Source organism: Leguminivora glycinivorella, chromosome 13, assembly GCF_023078275.1.
Source record: "Leguminivora glycinivorella isolate SPB_JAAS2020 chromosome 13, LegGlyc_1.1, whole genome shotgun sequence".
Lineage (NCBI taxonomy): Eukaryota > Metazoa > Arthropoda > Insecta > Lepidoptera > Tortricidae > Leguminivora > Leguminivora glycinivorella.
In genome coordinates, this window is record NC_062983.1 from 215124 (window position 1) to 241847 (window position 26724).

Sequence of the window (26724 nt, forward strand, 5' to 3'; positions counted from 1 at the left end):
CCTTGATACGTGTGATTTTTGGATAAATGGTCCAACCTGTTGCCATTGCTATATCTCGCTTAACTGCACTGAGCGATGCTCCTGTATCTATAAGCCAATTGTACACCTTGCCATTTATTGCTAGTTTTACCGAATTTAAATGGTTATAGGTTAGAATGTACTTATTTTTAGAGAAAAAACTGCATTTGGTTATCTGTCTCGCCCTGTTCCCCGGTTACCGCGTTTATTTGCTGCCGGGTCCGGTTTTTGTTGTATTGGCGCCGAGTCCGCGTATAACTCGGGTACTTTGTCCGGAAAGTACCCCGCGCCCTACCTTGATTCATCCCCCTAGCTCTAATGTCGCTGTTATTACGATACTGACGCTGGGGTTGGTATTGAAACTCCCTTCTGCCATTTCCCCGGAATGGCTTCCTGGAGACATGGCCTCGGCCTCGCATATACAGTAACTGTCCTGGGTTTGTTGGTGCAGATGGTGCCATCGACACTTCCGTGTCCTTGGCACTCTGTATCGCGTCCTTAAGCGTGTCGAAACCCCGAGCTGCTACTATCGTGCTTAGTTTTTCATTACGTAGGCCCTCTGCAAATTTTTGAATTGCGGTCTTCTCATTTAACGGCCTTAATACCTTGTAGGCCTCCGCACTAGTACCCGCTTGCGTTACTGTGAGCTTAACGAATAGGTCTTCTAATTCCTGTCCGAATTTATCGATTGACCTATTGCCTTGCCTTGTCGCCATTAATTTGGTTTGAAGCGCAGTGGTGGATTTCTTTGTTAACAGATGCGATTTCATGTCGTCAACCAAGTCTTTTACCGAGTTGTACGGTCCTACTAGTCTAAGTTTGGCACTCTGTGTTAACCGAGTTTTGAGTACAAAATTTATAAGTATTTTTATGTCGGCCTCCTTTATCATTGTTGCGTATAACTCTATTGCGTCAATCAACTGGTTTGTGACGTCCTCAGAACCGTCCATGACGGGCAACAATGACACCGCGGCCTTAAGTTCAAAATTATCTTGAGAAGACATCGTTGCGTTTTCTGAAAAATACCCCTTTATGGTGCTAAAAATCTGTTCAATTTTGATGCAGTATGATGTTACTAGCTGACTGTCTTCTAAAGATATTTCCGATTTGGTTAACTTATCACTAACTTCCTCTACGAGCTCCTCGTACTTGGCATAAATTTGCTGTGCTTGAAGTAATTTGTCCTGACCGAGTTTGTCTTGCCGACGCTTAGGTCCTAATTTTCTTATGTCGTCTCGTAATTTTGACAATTTTTCATATAGGTCCACAATTTTAGTCATTACTCATCCCTCATAATCATAGCAAATTATCCCCAGTACAAGCTCATTACGATCGGAAATGAAAATAAATTAACAATACCGTTACGTGCGCTGACTGCATGGGCTGGCTTGGTTGTTTCTGCGAGCAGGCTTGTTCGGCTGGGCTAAAGACACTGGCTGGTTGGCTGGGCTGTGCTGCTGGGCTGGCTCGTTCTGCTCCGCCGGTTTGGTGTGCTCCGTGATGATTAGACAGAGCTGGTTCTTCGCATCGCTACCGCGACTGCCTGACGTTCTATCTTCCTGGTGAGGCACTTGTGTACTTTCTTCCAGAGTATGTACACAAACGTGATAGCCACCAATATCATTATTGAGGTGGTTATGTAAACAACCGTGTGGTTCTCGGCTTGCGATGACTGCACGCTGCTACCCGCGCCGTTTTGGGCTATGATGATTTCTTCTTGCTTTTGATAGCCCTTGGCAGGCTGACTTCCCATGATGTTGCAGGATCAGGGGATGTGTTCAGGCTTGCTGGAGAGCAGAAATGATACCTGGACTGCTGAGAGGCAGTCCGCCTGGCAGGATCGCCATATAATGGTCGGCGGTACTAGTGATAAAATAATACTCTTGTTTCCAGTTAAGTAAATGAACATTTATTTGAAGATGGTTAGGCTTATATAGTTGATGCCTACGTGCGTGACATTTAGGCTGACCTTTAAGTATTGTTTTAATATAATATTAATTATGGTTCATTTAGGTCAAGCCTTTACAATGATAAATAAGCTACGTCACGACTACACTACAGTCATATTGCTCATCTCTTCTATGTACTTAATGTAAAGTGATCTCGTAAACATCTAAAACGACTTATGACTGTTATGAAGATGTTTTCGGAGAAGAAAAATCGATCTGGCTTAGTCTTAGGTCCCGGGAAATGGGGGTTTCTTTCGCTTTATAAACGCAGGTATATCATTGTATGGTATATCATCCAAAAACACGATATAATAAAATAGAACTGCGAGCGAAGCTCGGTCGCCCCGGTACTACTGCATAAAATGGCAAAAAAAATGCTAACCGCTAAATCCTCGACACACTGTCAACGACATTCTTACACGACTTTGCCATTACTGGGCCTTACACCGTTGCAGTAAGGTTAACATTTATCAGTGTGTTAATACTGGCGCTTAAGCCGTATCGTGTGCAACGTTCGACGGCTTGCCGGGCGCACTCAAAGGCGGTTGATGAATGATGAACAAAGCGTCTAACTATAGATAAGATAGCTATCTTACCCAGCTGGGTACGTAGCCAACTGCGCAAAAGCTTACGATAATATCGTAGCTATCTCTGTCTCTTCTATATTGGAGCGACAGAACCAGACTGCGTGTAGATCGGTGTCTAGCGTCAGCTCAATGTCATTTCGGCTAGGCAGACTGCAGTAAAAAATTGTAAGTAAAGTTTATCGTCAAAAAAGCAGTTCCCTAGATATTAAGTCAATGCTGTCTTTATGTATTTCCCAATATATAGAAAGACGTAACTACCACAAGGGTTTCTTATTATCTTTAAAAGCAATCATAATAACCCCCTAAAAAAGTTTGACCCAAGACCCAACAAGAACATTGGCATTGTAAGTAATTTCTTAGACCGCCTTGGATAAAAAAAAAGTCCATCATATTCTAGCCAAAATAATAGTTACATATTTCAGTTATTAGTTATACAAGGGTGCAAAGTTGTATTTTAACGCCGAGTGTGGAATTGAAAAACGAGCAAGTGAAAGGATTCTATAGTTGAACCACGAGCGAAGCGAAGTACGATAGAATCCTGAACTTGCCAGTTTTTTAACACACGAGAAGTAAAATACATTTGCACCCGAGTGTAACACAAAACTTTTCCCCTCACTATAGCGAGGAAACTATAGAATACAACGCAAAAAATGCGTTTATCACTGCTTCCAGTAGTTCTACAGGTGGTAAATCATCTTTATTACTAGATTTACCTACTTTCATCAATTTTAAAGCTGTTAATTTTACTTTATTCAAGGTCAAATTACTTTACCAACTAGTGGATAAAATGCGTTTTTACCCGTTGGTATTAAAGGACAAAACACGTGTTTCCGAGCTAGTGAGGGGAAAAGATACTTAGTGAGTAATTTCCTTTACGTGTACCTATTGCATAGTGAATAGTGGAACTGACTCATTACTCATTAAAAAAAACCGGCTAAGAGCGTGTCGGGCCACGCTCAGTGTAGGGTTCCGTAATTTTTCGTATTTTTTAAAAAACTACTGAACCTATCAAGTTCAAAACAATTTTTAACCGACTTCAAAAAAGGAGGAGGTTCTCAATTCGACTGAATGTTTTTTTTTTTTATTTTTTTTTTGTATGTATGTTACTCGATATCTCCGAGAATCGTGGACCGATTTTCAAAATTTTTTTTTTGATCGAACCGGTATAACCCCGAGATGGTCCCATTGGCACCAAGTCAGGGTCTGATGATGGAATCCTGGAGAAATCGAGGGAACTCTTCAAATGTTATAGGCACATGTAATGTTTTTAGTCTATTTTTCAAAGGTACACCAGTATTTACGTCTGATGGTAATAATTTTATGTGGCTGAGCTGATGATGGAAGGTCAACTCCTCAATGGTTAGGAGTTTAAGGATAATTCTTTCACTACTGTATATGTATTCGGACTGATACATATAATATCACTAGGAACCACTAAAAATCAACTGAGCTGATGATGGAAGGTCAACTCCTCAATGGTTAGGAGTTAAAGGATAATTCTTTCACTACTGTACATGTATTCGGACTGATACATATAATAACACTAGGAACCACTAAAAATCAACTGAGCTGATGATGAAAGGTCAACTCCTCAATGGTTAGGAGTTTAAGGATAATTCTTTCACTACTGTACATGTATTCGGACTGATACATATAATATCACTAGGAACCACTAAAAATCAACTGAGCTGATGATGGAAGGTCAACTCCTCAATGGTTAGGAGTTAAAGGATAATTCTTTCACTACTGTACATGTATTCGGACTGATACATATAATATCACTAGGAACCACTAAAAATCAACAAATAAATAAACTTTTTAACAAAAAATAAAACCGCCTTCAAAAATAAGCGCGTTACAAAACACGGAGAAACTAAAAAGCCAAAAATAATAAACCTTTCAATTCAGATTTCTTATCGTATTGCAATAAGCTAAACATCCAAATTATAAACAAATCAATTATTTTTGGAGTCGGTACCAGCCTGTGTATGGTTGGGTGGGGCAAACAGGCAATAGCAAGGCGACGAACAGGTCTGGTACCGACTACAAAAATAATTGATTTGTTTATAATTTGGATGTTTAGCTTATTGCAATACGATAAGAAATCTGAATTGAAAGGTTTATTATTTTTGGCTTTTTAGTTTCTCCGTGTTTTGTAACGCGCTTATTTTTGAAGGCGGTTTTATTTTTTGTTAAAAAGTTTATCCTAGAAAGTCTTTATAAAGTTCTACTTTTGTAATTTTTTTCATATTTTTTAAACATATGGTTCAAAAGTTAGAGGGGGGGGGGGGGGACGGGGGACGCACGCACTTTTTTCCTTTAGGAGCGGTTATTTCCGAAAATATTAATATTATCAAAAACAATATTAGTAAACCATTATTCATTTTTAAATACCTATCCAACAATATATCACACGTTGGGGTTGGAATGAAAAAAAAATATCAGCCCCCACTTTACATGTAGGGGGGGTACCCTAATAAAACATTTTTTTCCATTTTTTATTTTTGCACTTTGTTGGCGTGATTGATATACATATTGGTACCAAATTTCAGCTTTCTAGTGCTTACGGTTACTGAGATTATCCACGGACGGACGGACGGACGGACAAACAGACAGACAGACATGGCGAAACTATAAGGGTTCCTAGTTAACTACGGAACCCTAAAAAAGCCCTCCTGTATATCGTATTTTATCTTACATAAAAGGAGTAAAGTACAGTCTGTCCGTGGACCCACCTTGAGTGTAGACCTTGCTGGCCGTTTGTCAATAAGGTCAATTTGACACGATCAATTATCATCCTAGTGTAATCGTCTTAACTAGACACTTTAGTACTACTAGGTACCTATAGGTAGGTACGAGTATTTACATTAATACATAAGTATATTTAATTTTATTTTAATTATATGACACGTATAGATTTCTGCCCCATCTAGCAAATAGTTTATTTAGGGATCCAATTTTATTTTCGTTAAGTCACCCTGTATACTTTCATTAATATAAAACATTCACACCATTTTGTTTTTCATAAAAATGCTATCTTCTAACGTATTGGTAATATTGGTCGTACGCACTTATTTGGGTGTATGTTTCGATACCAATTTTAATTCTTTTTTGATTTTGTGACGCGAAACAATACAAATAATTTCTGTACCTTGTCGCTCTTTAAGTCGTTTGACAATTTCGTATGACATTTCAAACAAGACGTTAATGTGTCAAGTCAAGGTATAGAATTCATCACATATTTATGCCGGTGAGTGTACCTGCGAGCCCTCTGCGATTGTTGCGAACTATTTTTGAGCATTCTTTCGTATTACCTGGATAACCTTGACGGCCATTGTTTCGCGTGAATGTGGGCACCCGGCACCCGGCATCATAACAACCACGTGCAGATGTCGTCCATCCCGCTCTGGCGCGTGTACGTCTCACTCTAGCCTACCGAGCGGCCATCGCTCCGCTGCCTGTGTGTGCGTGCACACGAATACGCCAAGAATAAGCGACAACGTCAGGGCAGTCGGGCGCGTGCCTCGGTCGAGAAAGGACGTGTGTGTGTCCGCCATGTCTCTCCCCATCCAACGCTACAGATGCGCCGTGCCGCGATGCCGCTGTAATACTACAGATAGCAAAGCGTTGCAAAATGTCACGCTGTTTAATATTCCTAAGGATGAGAGGTATACTTTACTAACATTATTACTGATTGTTTATTATTTTCATCGTTACCGCTGCTGTAGTAATGTCGCGCTGCAATAGTGATGCGGTTATGATGAAAATTAAATGTTTAGTCACTGTTATAATGTAGAATCTAGATCTTTAACAAAGGCAGAAGCAAATAATTTTGTAATTACGATAGGTATATATCTACCAAAGTATAGTTATTTTCCAGAAGCGTGGGTACAAGTACTTCAATATTACTTACCTAACAGTAAGGAATGAGCGTTGATACTTTCTTCAAACGCGTCACTTTTAACAAATTTTTGGCGTATATTTAAGTTCAAATCAGGCCGTCAGTTGATGTAAATAAACTTGTGTCACTATCTGAAATGCTCCTGTTATCGTGTTATCAGTTCAATTTACATTGTACTTAAGCGTACCTATTTATTAAGATAAATGCTGCTATTTTTGCTACCAAAAGTGTAAGAATAACTTAAGGTACAGCGGGGCAATTATGACTTCCATGTTTTACATTCTTTGCATTATTAAATAGTGTCTACTGGTCATATAGTACACGCGTTTTTAATGGATACCTATATTACCTATATGAGACATTTTTTTTTCAAAGTTGTCCCGATCACTTTTTTTTGGATTTGGAAATGTATATGTTGTTTGTGTCGCTTTCAATCCTAGTAGGAGAAAAAAACCGGCCAAGAGCGTGTCGGGCCACGCTCAGTGTAGGGTTCCGTAGTTTTCCGTATTTTTCTCAAAAACAACTAAACCTCTGAAGTTCAAAACAATTTTCCTAGAAAGTCTTTAAAAAGTTCTACTTTTGTGATTTTTTTCATATTTTTTAAACATATGGTTCAAAAGTTAGAGGGGGGGGACGCACTTTTTTTTCCTTTAGGAGCGATTATTTCCGAAAATATTAATATTATCAAAAAACGATCTTAGTAAACTCTTATTTATTTTTAAATACCTATCCAACAATATATCACACGTTGGGATTGGAATGAAAAAAAAAATCAGCCCCCACTTTACATGTAGGGGGGGTACCCTAATAAAACATTTTTTTTTTCATTTTTCTTTTGTGCACTTTGTTGGCGTGATTGATATACATATTGGTACTAAATTTCAGCTTTCTAGTGCTAACGGTTACTGAGATTATCCGCGGACGGACGGACGGACGGACGGACGGACGGACGGACGGACAGACAGACATGGCGAAACTATAAGGGTTCCTAGTTGACTACGGAACCCTAAAAAGTGTCCCAAGGTTTTTTCCTTTTCCGTTATCATTTTTTCATACATTTTGTACGGCGGTAACGGAATGGAAAGTTTGAAAAATGTATGGAGTCTTGGGGCATTTTTAGGGTTCCGTAGTCAACTAGGAACCCTTATAGTTTCGCCATGTCTGTCTGTCCGTCCGTCTGTCCGTCTGTCCGTCCGTCCGTCCGTCCGTCCGTCCGTCCGTCCGTCCGTCCGTCCGTCCGTCCGTCCGTCCGCGGATAATCTCAGTAACCGTAAGCACTAGAAAGCTGAAATTTGGTACCAATATGTATATCAATCACGCCAACAAAGTGCAAAAATAAAAAGTGGAAATAAATGTTTTATTAGGGTACCCCCCCTACATGTAAAGGGGGGGCTGATATTTTTTTCATTTTAACTCCAACGTGTGATATATTGTTGGATAGGTATTTAAAAATGAATAAGGGTTTACTAAGATCGTTTTTTGATAATATTAATATTTTCGGAAATAATCACTCCTAAAGGGAAAAAAAGTGCGTCCCCCCCCTCTAACTTTTGAACCATATGTTTAAAAAATATGAAAAAAATCACAAAAGTAGAACTTTATAAAGACTTTCTAGGAAAATTGTTTTGAACTTGATAGGTTCAGTAGTTTTTGAGAAAAATACGAAAAACTACGGAACCCTACACTGAGCGTGGCCCGACACGCTCTTGGCCGGTTTTTTTCTTCTATGAGGATCGAAAGACCTCGTGATTCCGAGTATGAATCGCTTAAAAAGATACATAAGATACCCACGTTACAAAAAAACTACTTAAAAAAAAACCGGCCAAGAGCGTGTCGGGCCACGCTCAGTGTAGGGTTCCGTAGTTTTCCGTATTTTTCTCAAAAACTACTGAACCTATCAAGTTCAAAACAATTTTCCTAGAAAGTCTGTATAAAGTTCTACTTTTGTAATTTTTTTCATATTTTTTAAACATATGGTTCAAAAGTTAGAGGGGTCTGTCTAGTGCTAACGATTACTGAGATTATCCGCGGACGGACGGACGGACGGACGGACGGACGGACGGACGGACGGACGGACAGACAGACAGACATGGCGAAACTATAAGGGTTCCTAGTTGACTACGGAACCCTAAAAATGGCCCATATTACATATGCGATGGGGTTTAGTTAATAGTGCAAACATAGATGTACTATACATTACGATACAAGTGCGTAGAAAAGGAAGATCCGAATTCCCTTTTCGCACGTGTATAGTACGACGTTTTTCAGTACAGACAGATGACCCTCCCAAGTTTCGACCTCACATATAATGAACCACTTCTCGCACTAGTGCGTAAAAAATACACCATCTGTACTGAAAAATATTAATCAGTTGAAAATTGAGTAGTCTTAATTGCCCCGCTGTACCTTACATTTTTATTCGTTCCCCTATTTTATCGCCTTCATTCGAATGATATAATGGTCTTTAGATAACCAAAGTTTTTTTAACTGCCCTTAAGACGCTGACAACACCCAATGACCTTGACGCTAGCGTACACTGTCTATTCGCATGGGAGTAAGTGAGAGCGCGATGTCACTAAAACAGGGCGGCTAGGTACGAAAAGTACGGAAAAATATTAAAATAAAATAGAAAGATGCATTATTTGTGCAATATGTTTCGTTAGTGTTTTAGATACGAGTATGTATTTTTTTGTTATTGTAATTTTAATTAAAGACAACTAAGTGAATAATCTAACGACATAGAACCGTTTAATGACGAACTCGAGACCAATCTTTGCAATTTTTTTCTATCGACCCGATTTCGTTAAATCGTGTATCGAGTACGGCTATGTTCTTTGAAATATAATGAATAATAACATATAATTTACATGCCTTACTAATAGTTTGTCTTGAAAATTTGCGTAAGTAACATCAATTTTGCGCAGTTGGGTGTTGTGAGCCCCTTAAGGTCCACTTGCACCAACCACTTAACCCTCCATTTACGGAATTTGACAGATGACAGCCCACTAACCCTGAGTTAAGTGATTGGTGCAAGTGAGCCTAAGAATGCTAACGTTGATAACATACGAAGTGCGAACTGCACCTAGTATTATTTTGATATTTCTTAATTCATTTCATAAAAAATATTCTTTACGGAATTTGTTGTTTCCCAAAAAATATAACATATACAGACTTTTATATGTGTGCTCATCAACTTGTATTTTGTTTTGGACAAGTACATGTGTATTTACTTTTCTCGTATTCGAAAGGAAAAGAAGTAAATACCACATCAGTTTCGCTCATTAGAGCTCTCCCTACAATAGGGTGCCTTTCTACCAGAGATTTTTCTTCTTGAACCAATTGATAGTACCTCGTAGGTAATTATATTATAAGCAACCGGCCCACATCGCATCAAGTACTAATGTTTCAAATGCATTGTTTCAGACGCACTGAATGGATAAAAGCAATAAAACCGGAGAACCCCAGAAAAGCCAATCTGATGGTCTGCCAACTACACTTCGCCGACGAAGACATCTGCACGAACACGAGGAGGCGCCGAGTCCTCTACGGCGCCGTGCCCACGCGCAACCTGCCCGAGTCCGACGACGAACCGGACCAACCAGCTCCACCAGAACAACCTACCGGAGACGAAGTCCTAGAAGAAGTGAAGACTGAACCAGACGATGGGGCCATAGTCGACTTGTTTACTGAAGAAGAAACGGTTGTGCAGACTATACAGAAACGGTCAATAGAATCAGATGACTTGAGTGAGATACCTGTGAAACGGGAGAGAGAGAATGAAGATGAAAACGAAATACGCCCGTCGTACAGATATGACGCGAGCTTCCCAAGACCAATAAACATTCAGGAACATACAGAGGTTTTAGATGAAAAGGTATTTGAATCCAATTCAAATGTCACCGAGATAGATTTGCTCGTCAAATTAAGTAAAGCACACTTAAGCCCAGAACTCGCGAAGTTTGTAGAAGTGCAGGCGTTATTGAAAAGCGAATTAAAAGCTGCAACTAAGCTCAAGCGATACAGTAAAGACGTGCTGTTTCTTGCGTTAAAGCTGTACCATAAACACCCGCAAACTTATCAGTTAATGTGCGAGTCATTCTTTCTGCCGCCGTTGCTGAAGATTAAACAGCTGTGTAGGAATTTGAATTGGGAGATGAATGATAGCTGGATGGAGGTTCTCCGAGCGAAATTTCAGTGTGCGTCGCTGAAGGAGCGAGAGTGCGTGGTGTGTGTAGCCAAAGTCAGGCTCTCGCTCGGCTTATCGTACGATCCGGTGCGCGACCGCATGGCCGGCCTGTACGAGATGAACGGTTCGCAACGACCTCGCACCGCGCGCTACGCCACTGTCGTTTACGCAAGAGGAATCGTTTCCCGCTGGCGACAGCCTCTCTCCTACGTCCTCCTCCTCCGGATTTAACGAGGAAGACCTCTGGCTCTGGCTGGAAAACCTCCTTACCAATCTCTTTGATCTCGGACTGAATGTCCGCGCGGTCGTCTCCGATTTTGACGACAACTACAACACGTTGATACGACCACTAGACTCACTGAAAACCTATTTCCAATTGAAAGACAAGCAGATCTACTGCTTTTACGACTGCACGCAGCTAATGGTGAAGTTATGTGAATGTTTTAAGACTTATAATGTGAACTTCAAGGGTATGGTAGCGGAGTGGGACGTGCTCGAAGAACTGTTCGAGTATGATAGCACGAAGAGATACAAGCTCGGCGCGGGGCTGACCGCTGAGCACATTAAACTGAGCGGGAGCGCAGCTCGCAAGACGAAGCTGGCAACAGAGACGCTGTCTCGGAAGGTCGCCGCAGCGCTGGCCGCCGCCATCGACACGCGGGTCCTCGACAACTCCGCCCACGGGACTGTTAAATTCGTCGAGACCTTCAGCACTTTCTACGAGATCCTACACAATAAAGAACTTCCAGCGCTGGAGAAGGCGCTTCACCCAGACGTGAAGTTCTTGCACGATATGCTGTTGACGCTCGAGAAAATTACATTCATGGAGAAGCGTAACATGATGAACGCACCGGACCCGGGGGTCATCAATGCATTTGGTAAAAACGTGCGTTCAATTTTGGCTCTGCAGGAGCGCATGCGACGCTCCGGGTACAAGTCGCTGCCTCTGCGCGCCGTCAACAACGACCCGCTGCATCTGTTTTTCCAGCGGTTGACGGGCGACAGCAAGAAGGACCCGACCGCGCGACAGGTGGTCGATGGCTTTAGGAGAAACTTCGTGTTCAACATCATGAAGTCTTTTAGTGAAATGGGCAAGCTGGATGACTTTCTGCAGACCGCGAGCAAGATTAAAAATGTTTCAATGGAAGTGGAGCCGCGGAAACCGTTCAAAGGCTTGGTGAAGCCGTCGCACGTGGCGCTGCTGACGCGCGTGACGATGAGCCCGGCCATCCTGCTGGCGCAGTGCCTGCGGCTGCGGCCGTGCTGCAAGCTCGGCCAGCAGTTCTGCAAGAAGCCGCCGGCGGTGTTCACGGAGTTCATGGGGTACATGGAGCGTTGCTTCAAGCTGTACTTCGCGCCGGCGCAGCTGGCAGAGGGCGTGATGGCGACTATACTGGCCTCGCTGGACCCGGACCAGTTCCCGGCGCCGTGCCACTGCTTCCCGGTGATGCTCGTCATGACCTTGTACTTGAGGTTCAGGATCGCCAACCTGATCGAGTATAACAATACTAAGTTCAGACGCGGCATCAGCCGTGACTTTACGATGAACGTTAAGATTAACGCTTACGTATAATTTTATGCATTTACGGTGTACTTTAATTAAGACTGATTTTGGTAATTATTAATTATAAAGTACAGATTAATATCAAAAAGAATTTTGTGACTTTGTACTACTAGGTACCTACTTACTAGATTTTGATTATTTCGAACAGTTTTGTGGAAGATTGTCTAATGTCTATTGAATTGACAAGTAAGGCCAACGTAAAAAGCGCAAAGCTAATAGATTAAACGGCTTAAAAATCTGTTTCTTTAAGATTAATTAAAAGCGAGTTTGTGTTTAGTTCCTATTTTGTTGATTAAAAAAAATTTTTTTTTCGTTCTGTCTAGATGAAAGCTGTGATCAAAATTTTGTTTATTTTGCTATTTAAGTTCCTAGTCTCTGTCGCATTCCCATGAATCTAATTTGATGTCGGTTTGACATTTGCCATATGAGTAGTTATTATTAGTATTTAGTTAAAGTGTGCACTGACTTTCAGTTTGTCGATGTCGGACGATGATGCACTGTTAGTTATTCGGCGCTGTCACTTTTTAGATCTGACAGACTGCCGATATAAAATGTATTTCAGCACGGGAAGCATGGTCGCGCGATAGACGATAAAATATCAGGCCGTCCCTATCGCACTTACAAATAGTGCGATAGGGACGGCCTGCTATTTTATTGTCTATCGCGCGACCATGCTACCCGCGCTGATAGTCAGTGGGCTCTTTAATATAACTCATTGCCTACGTGAAATGTAGATGATAGTAGGTATAGCCGATAGTAAGACTTGTAAGAGCATGTCCTGAATGCTAGCTTTTTGTGCCATTAGTTGGTTAACGGACGAGTGAAACTCGTCGATATTCTTTTGATGACTATTTTTCATGTGATTTCTACGTTTTACACTTGTATCGCTTCATGCCATTAAAGATTTGGTAACATATTTGGCGAGTTAAGTTTTATTTTACCCACTATCCTCTTATAGCATTTAGTAACTACCTGAATCATCGAATCTTCACTTAGTACGTTTTCACATTATCCGATCCGATATCGGATGTCGGACCGATATCCCATACATCACAGGCGCCATCTTGGATTTTTTCTATTGAAATCCTTCCGACATCCGATATCGGATCGGATAATGTGAAAACGTACTTAGATACCACCCAAAGTTTTATTGATAAAAAAATAAGTACATACATAATGTAAGTTCTTAAATACAGTAATTAACTAATTACCAATAGGTACTTACTATAAATGAAACAAAAGAAATACACATAGGTATGACTATTGTACTTAAAAATGTAGGCTCATTTCGATCTATTTTTTCTCGACATTTGGAAGTGTTCAGAATCACCCGAATGCATCTTGTTCTTTGTTATAATAATGTAGAGATATACGTGTCATTGGCTAGGGTAGGTCAGCAATTCCCGTCAACTTTGTACAAAAATTAAGGGAAAAGTTAAATTTGTTTTTATTAATTCCTATTTTGTTACCAAGATTTTGTTGATGAATTGAGATTTTATTAAGTTTTATTTCGTCATTAAGGTTCTGTAGTATCTATATTTTCTTAATTATAACAATTATCCTGTATATATCTTACGAAAGTCGAATTATATTACTAAATGTTGGTAACAAAATAGGATCAATTAAAATTTGCTGACGTGGCATTGTACAAAGTTGACGGGAATTGCTGAGGTAGAAATTATACTTGACTACTTGTACAGGAGAAAATGTGTTTAACCTTGTCTGCGAAGATGAAATAACTTTGGCAAATAACTATACATAAGAAACATGACAGCAAAGTTCTTATTAACGAGATTTACAAGAAAAACTTGTTGTTACTCGCCTAACATTCTCTTTTTGATTAAAACACCTCGAACAGAATAAGTTTAGGATTTTAATTAAATTCGTCCACCGAGACGTCGGCACAAAAAATCTCATTAACACCGTGACAGCTGCGGTGGCTAGACATAATTAAATTGTAGCATTTTCATTGCAACTTGATAGTTGCAGTCGTACAGTGTACAAATCCATACTTCCATACTAATATTATAAACGGGAAAGTGTGTGTGTCTGTTTGTTTGTCCGTCTTTCACGGCAAAACGGAGAGACGTATTGACGTGATTTTTTAGGGGGAGATAGTTGAAGGGATGGAGAGTGACATAGGCTACTTTTTGTCTCTGTCTAACCCCCCACTTCCCTAAAATGGCGGGTGGAAGTTTGTATGGAGCACTCAGCAATTTTCGAATTTAACGTATATTTAACTGAAATTCCCAAATTGAGAGGGGGACTCCTTTCCATTTTAGCATTTTCGCTCCCGTAGCGTCTTAAAGGGTTTAATAATAGTAAAGATTTATGTATTTAGTGGATGTTTTCCCCAGTTCTCCCGGCTGGCAACCCTGAGTAAACGTTAATTAAACATTCCCATTGTTTCGTCCCAGTCCGAGTAAACAACTAGGATTACAGTCCATAACCAAAGTCTAACTCTCCACAATTCCTAAACATCATAACTACAATAGCATTACTATTGCACTTACGACTACGAAAAGCAAGCGCGCTTTGACCAAACATCGCTACAGAACATCATATCTCTTATAGAAATAAGTACAAAGGTACGACTTTCTTGAAGTTAGCTTACTCTCACCAGCCGCGGGTCTAAAACGTCCTAACTCACATATATTACTATGGAGTTACGACTTTTTAGGCGTGAGCGGTGGATAGGAGGCGATTACGAAAACAATCGACAATCAGTGAGCAGCTAAGCAAACAGGCCGTAATTCGATTACTACTGCTTCCATAATTCAATGGAGTATTTTAGAATCGATTGGCATGGTATTTTGTCTGCTATTCATTGCTTAGTGAGAGCGTGAGACGCACTGCTAGCAAATAGCGAAAGAAGTATTTTTTCTAACGTTCTAGCATGAGTCTGCCTTAATAGTACCTACCCTTTACCAAAACGGCAGGTCCCAATCTATAAGGTCTAAGTTGATTTACGGAGTTTTGATAAAAAAAGTATAATCAACCTTTTTTAGAAAGCCCTTTTTAAAGTGCCCCATAGATACTGGTACTGGTAGGTATAATATTATAATTTATAACACAATCCTTACATTTATTTATTTATTTATTTATTTATTTATTTATTTATTTAGCCACAGCTACGGCTTTTATCCTCCAGTATTATGCACGACCCCGTTCCAAATGTATTCATTCGATCCTGCATGTTTCTGTCATGAGACATTTTCCCTTCCATTTGAAAGTAAGATGGCCGCTCGAGGTAAACTGTGTATAATGTGGAAAATTGATTCGGATTTTAAATGAGTGGCCGAGGTCTTTGGCGTTGCATGTCTTTTACAATTTGTTTGGGCCTTGCTCAGAAACTTCACACAAACCTGCAAAATACAATAGAGTACGAATGCCGGTGAGAAATCGTTCACGGCATACAATAAATATGGAGGTGTCGTGTTAGGGAAAAGTGGAAAATGTCTACCTAGCTATATTAATATTTGAAGCAAACAATCTTTGGAACCAGTGTGCGTAGCCGAATGCACAAACTCACGAGATAGCACAAATGTTCACGATAATATCTCTTTCGTAGTATCTCTATCGCTCTTGCATATTGGCGCGACAGAGCTAGACTATGTTTCTGCGGCGTTTTGAGTCGCCATTCGGACAGTTATCTAAGTCGATACCATAGATTTAGAATTATTTAACTAGATTGTGGAATCACATTTTTAGCCATACTAAATTGAACCTTATCACTGAAACAGAAAGGTGATCGTATCAGACTAGCGAAAACGGTCCAAATGAGAGGGCATTGTTAATGAGGTTACCATAGTAGTAGTATTTTTATCTGTATATTACCAGACTTTATAACTTCTTATATTATTTTAGTGTTATATTCAAACTAGGGTTCTGATATATTTCAAAGAATTGGAAAATAATTATAATGTAATTATTTTGATGCCAATAAATCAAAGATTTGTATAATTAAAAAATATGTTCAAATGGGTATTAGTAGATTTGGTAGTAACTTTGAAAATTGACTGGTATCCCCAATGTATGACAGTGATGACGTCAATGAATAACGTTGAAATTGTCAGTAAGTGCGAGAGGGACACCATCCCAAACAATGACCTCTCATGTGGACACTGGACACACTTTTTGACCTAACTACTCATTCTGGTTTAACTGTAATTCTGTGGTCGATACCGAATACACCCCCACTGTTTGTGTAGTTCACTAATTTACCAAATTTACAATAAATTGTATACCGTATGAAATCACTGTAGGTTTTTCTCTGCTCAATAAGAGGTGCTAGTTTCATTTATGGCTTTTTTAGGTTGTGCATAATAAGAGATAAAGTTGGTATTTCGGGTATTAGAGTTGTGAGGCGTAGCAGCATTATTCTGTACCTACACTACCTATCAGTTTTCTGTGGTAAGTCTATGAAGTAATTCAAGTGTAGTATGTAATCGGACGCGGTTTCCATCCCATCGCCCACCCACCACCCACGGAGCGTGGGATCAAACTTAGGGTTCGAACAATATTCATAGATTATCAACGAGTATGTTCTATGCCTTATTTCCGTATTTCATCTTTGCGAGAGCAAGATACAGACGTAGCTAACACTGCCCCCAAGCTCAAATGGGATTGGACAGGACACGTTTGCCGTATGCCGGATGACCTGTGGGCAAAAACAGCCACCCGTTGGTTGCCACAAATTACAAGGCCAAGGGATATACCACGTCAGAGATGGCGGGACGAACTCGAGGCCTTTGAGACACACTGGTGGGAGACTTCCGAGGATAGGGATACGTGGAAGAGTAAGAGGGAGGCCTTTGCCCAGCAGTGGGACAATGTGGGCTAATAATAATAATAAATAATGTTCTATGCCTAAAGCATCAATGGGGTTGGCTGCTCGAAGTGTTTTAGACTAAGGGCCGGTTGCACTGTGTTTGCATTTGTTATATTTTATTGTATAGGAAGTTTCATAGACCTCTGCTGCTGTGTAACGATGATGTGTCTGTCAAATGTGGTTGATGGAACTGGCCCTTAACCATACACGTTTTACCACAAATTCTAAAAGAAAAATGTCAAAATCTTGTTAATTTTTAGCCAAAAACATAAAAAACCTATATATTAAAATCTTTGACCATTGTCCACCTCATTTTAATTTATTTCTAGTTAGCTGTGAATAACCGATTTTACTAGTTCATAGTCAGTATTTTATTTACTTGTTTAAAAAAATAACTTAATTCTTCATTCATAACTTGATTGATGTAGGTATAAGCAGGTACATTTCTCGCATCCCAAATTTCAAAAATAAGTGCAACAATGTAGCCCTATCATTTGTTACATAGTAATGCGTGTACAACATAAATTTAAAATTATGTTATTTTTAAACCTTTGGTTCTGAACCATATTTCCGGGGGTGGACATACATAACATAAGTTGTGCAACTGACGTCATCATATTACATCTGACACCAGTGCGAACTGTTACCATAACCTTCACAAACTCTTATCTTCAACCCCGTCGTCACTACAAAGGAAACCTCTACGGCTTATCAATACGGTTGTAATTCTAATGACATATTTACTCCAGATTACATCGTGTGAAGGTTATGTGATAGAAGTAGATTTCAGGTTGGTGTCAAGCGATTTTGAGAGTTGGTTCAAGGGGGTTGGGTTGAGTTTTAAATGGAGGTGGCGACGGATGCTGTACAGATGGTTTACTTTGTGCGTTGAGAAAACATGAATTACTGGCGGAATAGAAGGGAAGGCAGCCTGTTCAATAAGAAAAAGGTGTATGATTATTGATTACTAGCTTTTGCCCGCAGCTTCGCTCGCGTTAGAAAGAGACAAAAAGTAGCCTATGTCACTCTCCATCCCTTTAACTATCTCCACTTAAAAAATCACGACAATTCGTCGCTTCGTTTTGCCGTTAAGGACGGACAAACAAACAGACACTTTCCCATTTATAATATTAGTATGGATTTAAATTGGATTATAAACATACAAAATTAGAATAAAATCAATAGCAGGGACATAGATCAAATAGAGTCAAACTAAGCAGCGATTTTTACAGCATCGGCGGTGCATTACGGTGCGAACTGTTTCTGTTTGTTTAATAACTCATCAAAGGTGGGCATCACCCATCAAAACCCTAGAGCAGCCTTAGCTTACCTAGGTTTGAAATAAGATTTCGTGCCCCCCTGACTTCCATCTTATGTCTCTCTATCTTCTATAGAAAGCTTTAAAAATAATATTGATAATACCTATATCTCATCAAGTTTCCGCTTATTAATATTGTTATTGGAACACAATCGCGCCGCTCAAGTGCGTACGATAAGAGCGAACGCGCAATGTGTACACTGTTGAGCGATCACCCACCTCACGGGCTATATATGTTGGGTTTCAATATGTTCATCTATAGAAATATTCTGGGGCAGTCTTTCAGAAGCAGCCACAGAGGGCCTCGCCCTGATATCGCTTCATCACACCCCCTCAGGAAAGGATACGGCACAGCCCAGAACACAGGTATTTAAATAACGAGCAAATGTTTCTGAAGAAGAAGAAGTTTTCGAATCGCTGCAATAAGTAATTCACTGGCAGGCAGGCTGCAATAAGTGATTACTTCTGACACGTTTACCTGTTCAATTGTTTTCCTTTGAATTCTCATCATAAATTAACTTTTCGCAGAATTCATCACATTCCTAATTCAAACAGGTTTTTCAAATATGCTAAACTATGGGATACCCCCATTTGCCAGAATTTCATTTGCCATAATTTTATTTGCCACCCTATTCAACAATCATAATATTGTTTCTCATAACATCTTATGCCATAATCATTGTTTACTATATATGTATTAATCAAGTGCCAGAAACTTTGTTTCCCATGAAGTCAGTTTCCATAATGTCATTTGTCAGAATCATCGAAATCAGTAATTACCACATTCCATACCATCATTTGTCATCCAAATTAGCGACCAGAAAACTCAATTTCCATAATGTGATTTGGCAGAATCATCGAAATGCGTAATTATCACAGAGACGACACTACTAGAAGTACTAGAGAATGAATCTGCTGTTAGGTTAGAACTGTGACCCCCTGGAAAATAAAACTGCTATCAGAAAGTAGGTTAGGTTAGGTTAGAACTGTGACCCCCTGGAAAATGAAACTGCTTGAAAAGTAGGTTAGGTTAGGTTAGAACTGTAACCCCCTGGAAAATGAAAATGCTATCAGAAAGTAGGTTAGGTTAGGTTAGATCTGTGACCCCCCTGGAAAATGAAACTGCTTGAACAGTAGGTTAGGTTAGGTTAGAACTGTGACCCCCTGGAAAATGAAACTGCTATCAGAAAGTAGGTTAGGTAATAATATGGGCAACAATGAATATGGCAATAATTGCTTATGGCGTTTGAATATTATATTAAACCATATTATTGCACTTAATAATATGGCTAACAAATAGTATGGCATTATATGATTATGGAAGGTAATGTTCGGATAAACAACTAGTATGTCATACAATTTTTATGGTAAACAAATCATTCGGGCAAATGAAATTCAGGCAAGTTAGATTCGGGCATATGAATATTATGTTAAATGACTGTCGGGCAAACAATAGACAACCGCTAAACTATAGATAGGATGTGGCTAAACCATCCAAAGTCGTGAAATGAAGTCATTTTGATACAGCTCAATAAGCTTTCAGTAAGATCGCGGGATGCGAATTACGCGCAATGTTCGCGCGACCGCACTCCAGATTGCGTTTGTAACCGCGACACGTGACCGCGGCTCGTAGCCATACCTAGAGGGACCTCCCGCGGAAATAGAACACGTGAAGATATACAAGAATTTAATTTAATATATATTTTTATAATACAAGCCTGCAAGGCAGATAAATTCATGTACGCAGCTGCAAAAGTGCATAGCGAATTTATCAATAAATTCATTCATAATTAATTTATCCATGAAATTTTGCGGCTCACTGTTGTCATGTCAACCAATTTGAATCCTAGGCCACTGTACAACCTTTGCGCCGTAAATAAAACGTCTAAACTTTTCCGCGATGAACAGTCGAATAAAGCCATCTTTCATTCAACATGATAACTTTCATCATAAAATATTGTGAGTTGCGAATTACGCGAAACGTTCTCATTCGCAACCGCAGTCAGATTGCATTTACCGCGGGACGTGACCGGCTCATTCGCGACACGGGGTCTGTGGAGCCCGCAGACCTGCGTACGTACCAGTGGCGGCTGGTGAAAATTTCTGCTATGCAATATTGAGCAAAAAGAAACAAGACTTAACATTAGATACTTTAGGGTCCCCCCATATCTAGCGTCTCGCGAGCGTAGCGTCGGGCCAACTGTATGGCAAAGCCTGACGCCACGTCGACGTGGCGTCTTTTTCCACAGTTGGCCCGACGCTATGCTCGCGGGACGCTAGATGTGGGACAAGGCAAGCCGTTGGGAATCGGCTTGTATGGACCAGCCGCTGCTGGTACGTAATCAAATGCACAAACTGAGTACGTAGTTACGTACACATAATACCAACTTGATTCTAAATCTAAGGACAAAGCATTTTTGGTCAATATTCTTATCTCCTAATCCTAAAAAGTCATCAGGGGCTGTAAAGTTACTTTTCAATTAGTAAACTTTCGGCTATTTTCTTACTTAGGTACAAACAGCAACACCCTTAACTAACCATCGGTAGACTTTATGTCCTTGTAATATTAGGATTACAAATGTACCTAGGTACCTACAGCTAACAGTGTTGCCGATGGTAGGTATAGCTCTACAGAACCCGACTCTAAACATTTATACGACCATTGTCCGGTTTCTCTCGAAAATATTATGGTTTCATTTCCCGCGGAACAATCATAGAATTTGTTTTATCGAGCTCGTTACAATGGCTGCCGTTTCCAATTAGCGAGCCCAAAGATTTATAGAGTAAGGACGAGGTGTAGTAAGGTCACAATCATAGCAGCGTCATACATACACCCACACATAGGCAGAGACAGTTATTCCCTGACTTGACTTGTCATTACCTCCGGTACACCCTACATTTCAAAGGCAAATAATATGATTTCGACAGAAAATCGGTTTATTTTTGAAACGCAGCGATGTTAGTACCCATATTATATACGATGTGAGAACTTGCATGCGATATTTAGTCAAACTAATAGCACACCAATCAAATACCGCAACAAAACTAGCACACGCACAAATACTTACTCGCACCGTGTAAAAGGGCCCTCGCCACAGTATAATAAAGAGTACTATCGTATAGTATGGCCATTCCCGCTCCCCGCTGAAAGTGCCGCCCACCCCCTCTCGGTTACCTCACAGTTACCGCCTGTCAAAAACATGAACAGTCGACCTGTCATATTTCACTCATACATACAATAGCATAGTACGCGCTACGCGTTCACCTACACGAGCTAAGACTGTGTGCTAGGAATGTGCCTCTTTCAATATATTTGATCGCCAGTGTCCGAGGTGTGCCCTCACTGAGCAGCGCGCTGTACTGTCACCAATTTCGGCATCCGTATGCCACGTGCTTACGAAGTAATATATAAGTCAATTAGCCCTGCATGCGTTACACATGCATTGCAGCTGCACTTTATTCGATTTGCGACTTACGCACTTTTGTTGCGAGTTAATATGAAATGCAAAAAACCGCCTTCAAAAATAAGCGCGTTACAAAACACGGAGAAACTAAAAAGCCAAAAATAATAAACCTTTCAATTCAGATTTCTTATCGTATTGCAATAAGCTAAACATCCAAATTATAAACAAATCAATTATTTTTGTAGTCGGTACCAGACCTGTTCGTCGCCTTGCTATTGCCTGTTTGCCCCACCCAACCATACACAGGCTGGTACCGACTCCAAAAATAATTGATTTGTTTATAATTTGGATGTTTAACTTATTGCAATACGATAAGAAATCTGAATTGAAAGGTTTATTATTTTTGGCTTTTTAGTTTCTCCGTGTTTTGTAACGCGCTTATTTTTGAAGGCGGTTTTATTTTTTGTTAAAAAGTTTATTTATTTGTTGATTTTTAGTGGTTGCTAGTGTAAGGACATCACTAGTCGCTGGTCCCCATCCCTAGGCATCGCTGTCAAAAATGGCGGCAGACGGACTCAGAGCGTCACTTGAAGATAGCTTGTCATTGAACTTGTATTTTGAGATTCCGTTTAATAAACTGTATATTTAATAGTGGTATCCTGGTGTTTTTACTCTAACAGTTTCAGAAGCGAGATATTAAGTTACCCATATACGCCCGTACTATGAAATTTGTCCGAAATTGACAATATCATTCTCGCGCCGCGCTCATAACCATTTATTGTCGTCCAACAGTATTTAATTAACACCAGTCGATCTGATTCAACGAGTAAAGACACTAGCACCATATAATACAGTTAAAAGTGTAAGAGGCAAAGTACGTGATCAAATAGTTGTCCGTAATTGTGCCAACAAAGAGATAGAACATGCCTAGTGTGCTGGCGTGTCTTGTGTTGTCTTTCAGATTCATTGCAGTTTACGAGATATTCACACTTTGGAGTAATAATTTATCATAATGAGTGTGAAATCGGAAGTAAAAGTGATCCAAACACAGTGCTCTGGGGCTGAAATTATCAACATCCACTATAGTAGCCTGTGTTGTGTTTCTTTCTTTCAGATCAACTTAGTTATGTACATGTTGAAGATACTAATACTTTTATATACTCACAAAATGTATCACAATAAGTACCACAGTAAGTCATGGACGGTGAGATGCTAACCACATCCAAGTTGTCATTCACATAATGCTCCGGGCAAAGAGTATTACCAGTATATATAGAGGGGCTGCAGTAATGAATAATCATTAGCTCACTTGTGTGTTGTGTTTTTGTGCTTCCAGATATGTTTCAGAATACATAATACATATTGAACCTACTTGTGATATATTGACAATTGTCACAGTGTCACAGTGAAACAGAGTATAAGATACAAGTACTTAGATCTAAATTACACCTAAATGATTCCTTATAACAGGTGACTTTATGGGTTTAATGATCTACAAAGAGAGATGATCATTATCTTGCCCTATTTGTCATATTAAATATAAGTTTGTCCGGAATGACATGGAATAAGGTATTTATCCTACTCAATAATATTGTACCATTGCATCTGGCTTATGTAAGTATACTGACAGTAAATACATTTTAAATTCACTACAGGTTGGTATAAAGGGATGAGTAAATAAGCATAAGAAAACTTTGACAACTGTCTTGTCTTGTTTGTGTTTTGTTATAAGTTCACTAACACTTCTCCGGGGACTGTATTTTGAAATCTGTCTTAGTGACATTCTTATGCATATAAACTCTGTATGATCTTGCATTTTTCTAAATGAGGAAACATGTTGCTATATTACATGGCACAAATTCATCAAAAATGTTGATAAAATAATAATAATATTTTGATGAGGTTAATTATGCATCTTGTTAAAACCATAATGTGTGTTAAAATTAAGGGCATAGCACTGAAGTATAGTGTATTGTTGATGCTGTTTTGTTTATAATAATGCTGGTTTAGCATTGCAAACATTTTTGACAAGAAATGTAATCAATGTAATCATGTTCTAAATTGAACCAAAGACAAATATATTACCTAGACAGACATTTGGAACATTTATTATCATGACATAGTCCAGTGTCCATTTAATGCATTATCAGTGATATAATTTGTTCCTTAATTACATTCCTTTCCAGATTAATTTATTGATTACAGTAGTTGCCTGCCGGTAACCTGGTGAATATTGACCATAAGTTGAAAATACTTGCATTGGTAAGGCATGATTCCAGAAGTTCCTGAGGTTAAATCTTGCTAAAAGCTGGAAACACCAAACTGGATATCTATTGAACTATTTATGACACTGGTAAAATTTGTCATAGCTAATGGTAAGAGATTTTGATATTTATAGACCTGATGGACTTTAACGGTCTACATGCTATACTTGTCTGTTACAACAAATCAGTTTGATTTGGAATTGGGCTTGAAACATGCCAATCAGTTAAGTTTTTAACAGATGTGCAATAATCTGAGGTAAATAACTTAATTGGAGCTTCTAATAATTTTAACCCTTCACTGCGAAGGAATGTTTCTGAACTGAAGCATGACAAACAGGTAACGTTTGAAGTTGACAAGTATTGTCTACTTTTAATATGTTCTGTTCCTTGAAATATAAAAAAAAATAACTGTACACTTCTATTGCTTCTTGATTTCACAAGAATATATATATTTTACATGTTTTGTGACTTTTGCAAGAATCAAAAATAATGATATTTTGTTATAAAAACTCAATCACCTGTACTAAGTATTCTTGCATATGCATAGTATTAACACAACTAACAAAATTATGTAGTTGTGCAGGTGGCAGCTATATGGATAATGTTGTGCTTTAAATTGCACATATACCTACAGCTGGAGCACCTCTCTAGTGTGTCTGGCAAGCTTGATGGTTTAATTATTAAGCTTATGCACCATGCCTGATGTTGATATATAAATACCTTTGTCAAGAACCATTTGGTAAGTGAACAATGATAGATAAAATATTACATTATTTGAATGTAGTGAAACCTCGATAAGTCAAGCCAAGTGCCATATGATTATTCTTGCTTGACTGGAATGTGTTTCAATAATGGTATATATAGTAAGCGTGTTACCTTAGGGGCACGGGAAAAATAAGACAAGTTGCACGCCGGATTGAGAACCGAGTTGTGTTTTGTCTTATTAGTCTCAGATTAAGAACTGAGTTGTCATTACATATATGCACGCCGGATTAAGAACCGAGTTGTGTTTTGTCTTATTGGTCTCAGATTAAGAACTGAGTTGTCATTACATATATGCACGCCGGATTGAGAACCGAGTTGTGTTTTGTCTTATTAGTCTCAGATTAAGAACTGAGTTGTCATTACATATATGCACGCCGGATTGAGAACCGAGTTGTGTTTTGTCTTATTAGTCTCAGATTAAGAACTGAGTTGTCATTACATATATGCACGCCGGATTAAGAACCGAGTTGTGTTTTGTCTTATTGGTCTCAGATTAAGAACTGAGTTGTCATTACATATATGCACGCCGGATTGAGAACCGAGTTGTGTTTTGTCTTATTAGTCTCAGATTAAGAACTGAGTTGTCATTACATATATGCACGCCGGATTGAGAACCGAGTTGTGTTTTGTCTTATTAGTCTCAGATTAAGAACTGAGTTGTCATTACATATATGCACGCCGGATTAAGAACCGAGTTGTGTTTTGTCTTATTAGTCTCAGATTAAGAACCGAGTTGTGCTTGTCTTATTACTTTCAGATTAAGAACTGAGTTTCCATTGCATATATACACGCCGGATTAAGAACCGAGTTGTGTTGCCTTTACATGATGTTAATAATATATTCTGTTCACAGGGTTTCCTGATAAGCACATTGTACCTGAATCTTGTGGTATCCATGGTAGTGTAATTAATGTGATATCCACAAATGAAGTGATTTCCGTCACTTAAAGTGTGAGTCATAATTATAATGATTACTTTAATGTCTGCTATACATTTAGCACTTTGATTATTGTTTCTTAAGTAGTTCTGTTTATGCAATGCAGGCCTAAGGAGGCGGACCATGTGCATAAGACCTATTATTGTGATGCAGGTCTTTACAGACGCCATCATGTGTTATATAGACTATCCTTAAGAGGATTGGTCTGTTTTTGTTATTTGTGATGTAGGTCTTTACAGACGCCATCATGTGTTATATAGACTATCCTTAAGAGGATTGGTCTGTTTCTGTTATTTGTGATGTAGGTCTTTAGAGACGCCATCATGTGTTATATAGACTATCCTTAAGAGGATTGGTCTGTTTCTGTTATTTGTGGTGTAGGTCTTTACAGACGCCATCGTGTGTTATATAGACTATCCTTAAGAGGATTGGTCTGTTTCTGTTATTTGTGATGTAGGTCTTTACAGACGCCATCATGTGTTATATAGACTATCCTTAAGAGGATTGGTCTGTTTTTGTTATTTGTGGTGTAGGTCTTTACAGACGCCATCATGTGTTATATAGACTATCCTTAAGAGGATTGGTCTGTTTTTGTTATTTGTGATGTAGGTCTTTACAGACGCCATCATGTGTTATATAGACTATCCTTAAGAGGATTGGTCTGTTTCTGTTATTTGTGATGTAGGTCTTTAGAGACGCCATCATGTGTTATATAGACTATCCTTAAGAGGATTGGTCTGTTTCTGTTATTTGTGGTGTAGGTCTTTACAGACGCCATCATGTGTTATATAGACTATCCTTAAGAGGATTGGTCTGTTTTTGTTATTTGTGATGTAGGTCTTTACAGACGCCATCATGTGTTATATAGACTATCCTTAAGAGGATTGGTCTGTTTTTGTTATTTGTGGTGTAGGTCTTTACAGACGCCATCATGTGTTATATAGACTATCCTTAAGAGGATTGGTCTGTTTTTGTTATTTGTGATGTAGGTCTTTACAGAC

General features: G+C 39.2%; 1 protein-coding gene across 1 annotated transcript; it reads left to right on the top strand.

Annotated features, from left to right (window-relative positions):
• Positions 1-6070: 6070 nt before the first annotated feature.
• Positions 6071-10879, top strand: LOC125232845. The gene is made up of 2 exons (XM_048138638.1): positions 6071-6222; positions 9879-10879. Exons 1-2 carry the CDS (start codon positions 6110-6112, stop codon positions 10870-10872), a joined length of 1107 nt encoding a protein of 368 aa, XP_047994595.1. The 5' UTR covers positions 6071-6109; the 3' UTR covers positions 10873-10879.
• Positions 10880-26724: the final 15845 nt, after the last annotated feature.

Excerpts from the sequence above, each read along its gene's own strand:
- LOC125232845 (XM_048138638.1), top strand. The coding sequence starts at position 6,110 with ATGTCTCTCCCCATCCAACGCTACAGATGCGCCGTGCCGCGATGCCGC. Across the intron at positions 6,223-9,878 it reads AATATTCCTAAGGATGAGAG|ACGCACTGAATGGATAAAAG; the intron begins GTATACTTTACT and ends GCATTGTTTCAG.